Consider the following 7890-nt stretch of genomic DNA (forward strand, 5'->3'; position numbering starts at 1 on the left):
CGAAAAGCCCAGCCTTATGAAGTCTGTTTCGAATGGCATTAGCGTGTAATGATATTCCTAATTCGACCTCCATCTTCACAGCATTGGCAGATTTACGTCGATCAGACTTAACTTTGCGTAGTATCAGTCGATCCAATGTTTCGGTTGTTATTCTTTTCGACCATGTCCGAATAAATTACCGACACAATTTGTCTCTTTGTATTTCTTAGTTATGTAACATACTATCCCTCGAGGAAGTAATGTCTTGGCAGCAATATCCCGTTGAGTAACACCATTCTGATGGTACTGAATTATCAAAATTCGAAGATCATTGCTGTATTCCTTCTTTTTAGGCGCCATTTTATTTAATGTCGAAGGATGTCGAAAAATAGGAGGAGAAAAAATACTATATGCTAGCCATTAGTAGCACCAAATTTATCATTAAAATTTTAAGTCAAAGGTTTTTTTTTTTGCATTTCTTTCCAAAAAAATTGGTAATTTTCAACTCCTATTTAAAAAAATACCCTGTTATACCGCAAAATATTATTTACGAAAACGGCGCTCTATGAATTGATTAATCGTTAATCGTAAACAGTGGCAACCATGAGTTAGAGTTGAAAGTAATCCTACTCAAATGTTCCTAAGAAGCTTTGAAAAAGTTTCGATATGAAGGATAAATTAAATGAAGCTAAAAGTAACGTAGAATGTACTTTCGATTTGGCAGTTCAACTCGTAAAATCTTTACCTCAAAAAGGTTGAAAACGCCTTGATTTTTAAGTTTTATGTTTTTATCATAACATTGTTAGATTTTTTTTTACTTCTAATACTATTTCTAGTCATATCATATTGGAAAGATATGCGCAATATTTATTCCTCTCTGTGTAGGCTAAATTGATCAGTTATTCTGAGGAATTATTCAAATTTGGAATACCATATAAACGTTATCCTTCTTACTTCTGAGTTTTTGTGTTTTTTTTTTTCAGTTAAGAGAAATTAGGACCAGGCTTTAATAAATAAAAAATATTAATTGATTAAGACGTTCTTTACTTTTTAATTTTGTAAATTCTGGAATTTACAAATTGTATAATAGTAAAAACAAAAGCAAATAGCTATAAAGTTTTTCATAAAAAAAAAATAATAATAATTATTTGTGTTGTTTCCCTCTCTGATTTTATTAATTTATCCTTAAGCACATAAAAAAAAGATTTTAAACAAAATTTGTTTTTCACAGGTTCATTTCAGCCTTCATACAGTGATGCAGCTAAGGTAACAATTAAGTTGATAAATGCAATTAAACTTAATGCTAATTTGAAACTTTTCAATACTCAGAATTTTTCACACAGAACATTATTATTTTTAATTATATGTTCATTATGTAAAATTTTTTGATATGTGTACTTTATTCATTATTATCTTCATCAGCATCTTTACAATATTGCATGCACTTTTTCCAGACCATGTTCAATATCTTCATCTATTTTAAATTGATTTGTTTATCTTTTTTTATTTTTGTTAGAAAAATATGACATAATTGTGTGTAAGGCTTTTTTTGCAATTATCAAGATAAATTTCCATGGTATCCTTAGTATCAAAAGAATAATAAAAATAGTTAACCAGTTCTTTTTCCAGTATGCTCTTGAAGTCAAGTTTATCTTTTGTGTTGAATTTATAAATGTTTTAAATGATTATTGATCTGCCTGTGGTTCCATTTTAAGCTAGAATATGAAAACTTTTGTATAATATATAAAAAGTGCTGATAACGATTAAAAACTTGTTTTATCATTTAATTAACTTTAGAAAGAGAAGTTATCTTTTACATTTATTATTTAATGCACTGTAAGTATTTGCTAGAAAAAGTTGTCAATTCAAAAATAGACTGTAAGAGAGCATGTTGAAAAAATAGCTTGTAAGGTATTTTAATATAAGTTATTTAGTTATTGCATTAAAAAAAACAACAGAAAAAACTGAGAAAACTTTGATAAAAAATTATTTTATGTTATAGATTTACAGTTATTTTAAACAAGCAAAGTTTGGGCCATGCACTTCTCCTCGTCCAGGATTCTGGGAGCCTGTAAACCGTGCCAAATGGGATGCATGGTCAGAATTAGGTGACTTACCACAAGAAGAAGCAATGGTAGAGTATATAAAAGCAATCAAACAAGTTTATACTCGTTTTATGGAAACAAAGGGATTTGAAGAGCAAATAGAGCAGCATTCTCATGTACTGATCCCATTCTGTCATGCCACTAACCTACCATTACCTTCAAAACTTATCAGTATTTTAGAAGAGGAGGAAATTAAAAAATTTGAAGTAAAACTCAAGAATGGTTATGATGATCCAGTTTACAAATTAGTAACTAATGAAAATCACACAGGCATTCCTGAAAACAGTTTCCACCATGGTACTGAAGTAAATCATTCCCTTATTTTAGAGAATGCTGCAAAAGAAAATATTAATGGTAAAATTGGATGCAATTTTAAGGATATCTCAGAGGAGGAGCTTCATGATGGTTTTAATTTTGAAGGTATGTTAGATTTATTTTTCCATTGTGTGATTGTTGAAAAGTAAAATTTAATCATAATAGTTTTGATGCTTTTTATATATTTTTATATAGTTTGTTTTGTAAAATATAAAAAAGTTATGCTAGGTTTTATTAATAATAATAATAATAATGATATAAATATTTATCAAAAATTTTATTACATTTTAATGTAACAGGTTTAAATTATTATAATATAGTTGGTTTAGTTAGGAAGCATTTTTGCATTAATTGTTATTTCATATATAATGTTTTATTGGAATTTTTGATTATTTCTGAACTTACAAATCTTGAAATTATCTAAATATTTTTTTTTTTTTTTTTTAAATATCTTTATTTCAACCTATATAGCTTAAGTTTTTTTTTTTTTTTAAATGTATTTTACTTATGAATAATTATTTATATATAAATTGCTGTAAACATTAAAAATTTTTTTAAAAAATTGAGTTGTAAAAAATATGCTTAAATTGGTTTTTTGATCTTTTTTTTTCACTTCAGGTGTCACTGCCAAAAAAACTTTAAAAGAATGTTAGTCACTTTTAAATAACTTTTAAAGTTTTAATATAACCATCTTTTTTTAGATTTTATATGTGGATTTCTTAGTTATTTTGACTGTTAAAGATGGCATAGAAATAAAAATATTTATATAAATTTTTGAAATTTTTGTTAACTCTTTGGGTAGATTTGATGAGTGAGACTCATCACCAGTATGAATAACTAAAGTTACAGATAATGACTCATCATTAGAATTTAAGATATACATGGTGTTTTTCTTGCAGTAATGCGCATGTGTTTCACTAAATCCCTAACATGATTGGTGCCCACTTAACAATTATCAAGCGAAAAAAATATCGTTTCAACATGTTTATAATTTCATTTTTATTTTGTGTATGTTACCCTAAAATAAAATAAAGCATACATTTTATGATTGTGATATGGAGAATGATCTTGAGCAATTGTATATATAATTTATTAGTTGTTACAGTGAATTGGGAAACTAATATGACAGTGATAGTGGTAGTGACATATTACCAATAACAATTTTCTGAACTTAGTGGAATCAATCCTACATGCCTATGGAAATTGAACAACAGTCATATGCCTTTGAAAGTGTTTCAACAAGTTCTTGGTAAAAATATTTGGAGTATTGTAGTAGAAATGACAAACAATTTGCCAAACAAATAATAGAAAAAGAAGACACTGCAAACAGAAGAAATTTGAGGTGGTTTCCTGTAACTTCAGACAAAATAAAAGCATATATTGTATTATGCAATGTAATGTCACAAGTCAAAAAAATCAAAACTACATTTGTATTGGTCAAAAAAAATTATTATAAATACCCCAGTGTTTGCAAATACTATGCCATGTATAGGTTTTTTGATATTTCAAGATTTTTACACTTCGCAGACAATGAAAACTTGAATTAAGATGACAGAACTAGGAAGATCAAAAGTTTAATGGATTGTTTGAACAATAAATTTAGTTATGTTTATGTTCCAGAGAAAAATGTATCAATTAATGAATCTCTGATGAAGTTCAAGGGATGATTGAATTACATTTAGTTCAATCCTTCTAAATAAGGGCAGTTCTGCATAAAGTTCTACAAACTCTGTGAATTGTCTTTAGGTTACTTCTTCAGGTTGCATTTGTTTCAAATTTTATGTTTTGAAGAATGAAATTCAAGGAACAGATATACCTGCTTCTAAGAGTGTCATCATGGAAGTGGCATAACCAATTCTAAACAAATTTAATACCTTGTATTTGGACAATTGGTATTCATTGTCACAGTTATACATAAGTTTCTTGCAACAAAACACTTTGTAGTTGAAACTGTTTGAAAGAACAGAAAACATTAGCCAAAAGAACATGGTTTGACATAACTAAAAAAAGGAAAAATGAAGGTTTATTTGTGCTAAAATGGAAAGATAAAAAAGATGTTTACATGTTTAGTATAAAACATTCAAAAGTTGAATGAGTAGACACAGGGAAGCAAAAAAATTAACATACTAATTTTATCATGGGTCATATAGTACAATACTGGAATGGGTGGAGTTGATAAGCAAAATCAAATGCTGGTGTGCTTCCCTGTTATGAGAAAATGTCTAAAAGGATATAAGAAAAAAGCCTTTTATCTATTAGACATAGTAATTTTCAATGTGTACGTTCTCCTCACAAAAATCAATTTCTCAAGTAGAACAAGGATTGTACCTTATCATGTAGCAAATGCTGAGTAATTATTTGAGCAAGTGTCTTAACCAAATTATGACCGTCATGGATGTCCATCAACTAGTGATACACCACTTCATTTACAGCAGATAAATTGGGGACATTTTCTGGAAAATATTCCTTTAACCAACTCAAAGCAGCATTCTATGAAAAGATACTGCATTTGTTATCACTCTAACATAAGAAAAAAGACTACCTGGCAATGTAAACAATGCAAAGTACCTTTTGCATCTACAAAGCTGCTTTGAAAAGTTTCAGACTATTCAAAATTATTAAAATTTCTTTATGTTTGTTTATCTTAATATTATATTCATTTAATTGTTTTTTGAATAAAATTATATTTTGGTTATGTTTATAAAATAAATGTATTCACCATGGTATTACAGTAAAATTAAATACGTTCAATATGTTAAAAACTTCAAATAAATCAGGACTAAAGGGGTTAAATGGAGAGTATTTATGTTAATAAAATGCATTAACTATATTATTTTCTGAGTACACATACATTTTCAAAATTTAATGTTGCCTAGAAAAAATTGTTGCAAATTTTTTTTTTTTTTTTTTGAGATTATTTTTTCAATCATATTTTTCAATAATATTTTTCAATAGGTATCAATAAGGAAGTTGTTGAGAGTGATGAAGAAATTTATTGTGATTCTTTAGACCCTGATCAAGTATGAGTTCTTTATTTATTTAAGAAGATTAGATAAAAAATGAGAGAAATGGGAAATGGTTTTTTATTATAAAAATATTTTTTGAAGTGATGCTTTTCTCCTATCTTTGTTTTTTTTTTTTTGCTTTTAGCTTCTTATTGGTTCTAGGAAAGAAGTTGAACATGAGTTTGATGCTTCCAATGCTGCTAACAATTCAGATATATTGCTGACGGCAAGCGATGAGACCAGCAAAATAAGTGAAGTTACAAGTGCACCATCTTGTAATTTAAGTCAGCCTGTAAACGGAGTTGCTAAAAGTTTATCTAATGATATTCAACTTATAAACAGTCCTTGTTTCTCAGATAATAACAGCATAGATAATAATGATACGAACTGTTATAATATTTGCACTAGTGGTAGTAGGCATACAAAATCTCATTCACGAGCACACAAAGGAAATTCTAAACCAAGTTCTTCAACATATTCTAATGTTAGAACAAATCAGGGCAGTGCCAATTATAGTTCTTCTCAACAAAACCAAAGCGTAACAGGTATATAGCTTGAATCACTTTGTAAACAACTTTTTATAATGAAGCTGATAAGACATGATATTTACTACATATTTGAATCATATTTACTTCGTGTTACATATTTATTTCACATTACTCAGTTTGTTTGTACTGTTTGGTTTTTCATTTATTTCTTTACATATTTATTCAGGTCAAGTCGATATTTCTTCAGAAACCAAGCATCACCCTTTTAGAGACCTATCAAGTTCTAACCACAGCGATTTCAGTGGCAGTGAAAGTAGCTCTTTCAGTTCTTCTGGCAGCTCTGATAATGTGGGTTTAAAAATTGTGCAGGCCTTAGAAAGGATGGAAAAGAATTTGTATATGGTTGTGGAGCGATTGGATTCCATTGAAGGTTCACTCAGAAGCACTCGGGTAGGTTACTTTGAATAAATTTATGGAAATTTTATGATTTCTCTAAATAATATCTTTCAGTTTTATTGGCACCAAGTCTCAAAAAATATGGTTTTTATTATGTTTTGTAGAGCTCCAATTTGTGGTGGCGAAGGTATTTTCCATCAAATTTCATGGTGGTATGGCTGTTATGGCCTATTTTAGTAAACTTGTTTTTTTTATGGCTTAAGAAAAGGTATTTAGTTTTAAGCTAAAATAATTAAGTTTTTTGTTTTTTACATTATAGTTCTCTTTTTAAAATCTTTGTATGTATTTTTGTTTTTTCTGGAGTTGTTTTTGGATTTTAATGTATGGCGTTTAAATCTTTTAAATTTTCCGAATTTTTTTTTCGTAGGAAGTTAAGAAGTACTCGATGACAATGAATCAAATATTCTAAAATTAGTCTTTTATTAATATTCATTATTTATTATTTCAGAATACATTTTTTATTTCCTATAATTTAAATAAAACTTTTTATTTAAATAAGCTTTACATAAAAGAGAAAAAGGTTAACTTTTAGTGCGTTATGGTACATGTCAGACAACTGTATACAAAATGTTACGCGATATTGTTAATGCTAAAAGTTTTTTTCGTGTGAAGTGCGCTTAGTCTTTATCTTTTTCTGAGAATTTCAACCAAGTTTATCTTGCGATCGTAATTGGATATCATTATGCAAATTTATGTTGAATATGAGTGTGAGTTCGCTTTTTTGAATACTTTTAATTTGTAAAATGGATTTTTTTATTTGCCTTTGAAAATAGGAACCAATCATGTTTCTTGCGATTATATCTAATGGGAGTATAATTTGTTTCTTTTTTTATCTTTCGTCGTTAACCTATGTATAATAGATATCTCTCAACCTATACCTGGTGGACATCTAGTTTTTTTATTATTTTCTTATGAATATTGTTTTTCATTTTATATTCGGATGTTAAAAATTGTGTCTTGGATTTCCTTAATGTATTACAAATGGCTTTTTTATTTATTATTTATAATAGAATTATTTTCTTCAATAAAAGTTTGTATTGTAGTAATACAGATTTTTAATGAAAAAAAATTACGATAAACTCAGATTGGTTCCACGAAGTATTTAGAGTACCTCTTTTACATTGATTTTACTAGATTGTTGCAAATTTTCATATGGAAGAGTTTCTATTTCAGGATCTTTTTTGAAGCTATTTTTTGGACCTTGACGCGGTAACTTATCTTTGAAGTAGCTCTACCTTAACGAAATTAAAGCTTTTCGCGGAATCAAAATGGATGTCATCTGTTTTATTACTTTCTTTAAGAGTATTTCTCACAAAATACCAAGAGATTTCTTAGAAACCGATAAATTTCTTGTTATTTGCTTAGATAAAGCCATAACTTAAGTCCATTACTTCGGGTCTGCAACTTTGATGCTTTGCATTCTGCTTTTTAGTCCATTTTTTTGAATCATGACTTTTAAACCTTAAAATCTCGTAATTATCCCAAAATATAAATTAATTTGTCAGAATTGATATCTTTAATAGTGAACCTCATAAGAAAGCA

General features: G+C 27.9%; 1 protein-coding gene across 1 annotated transcript; it reads left to right on the plus strand.

Moving 5' to 3' along the window:
- The first annotated feature begins 551 nt into the window (after positions 1-551).
- On the plus strand, positions 552-7324 carry LOC145189680 (uncharacterized). Its single transcript, XM_090091300.1, has 8 exons — positions 552-733; positions 1211-1245; positions 1982-2504; positions 5355-5419; positions 5550-5949; positions 6119-6342; positions 6453-6556; positions 6716-7324. Exons 1-8 carry the CDS (start codon positions 646-648, stop codon positions 6735-6737), a joined length of 1461 nt encoding a protein of 486 aa, XP_089947426.1. The 5' UTR covers positions 552-645; the 3' UTR covers positions 6738-7324.
- Positions 7325-7890: the final 566 nt, after the last annotated feature.

The sequence above is a fragment of the Hydra viridissima genome, unplaced genomic scaffold (assembly GCF_058129835.1).
Source record: "Hydra viridissima isolate aposymbiotic clone 2 unplaced genomic scaffold, HvirCarnegie_v1 scaffold_6, whole genome shotgun sequence".
NCBI classification, from domain to species: Eukaryota; Metazoa; Cnidaria; class Hydrozoa; order Anthoathecata; family Hydridae; genus Hydra; species Hydra viridissima.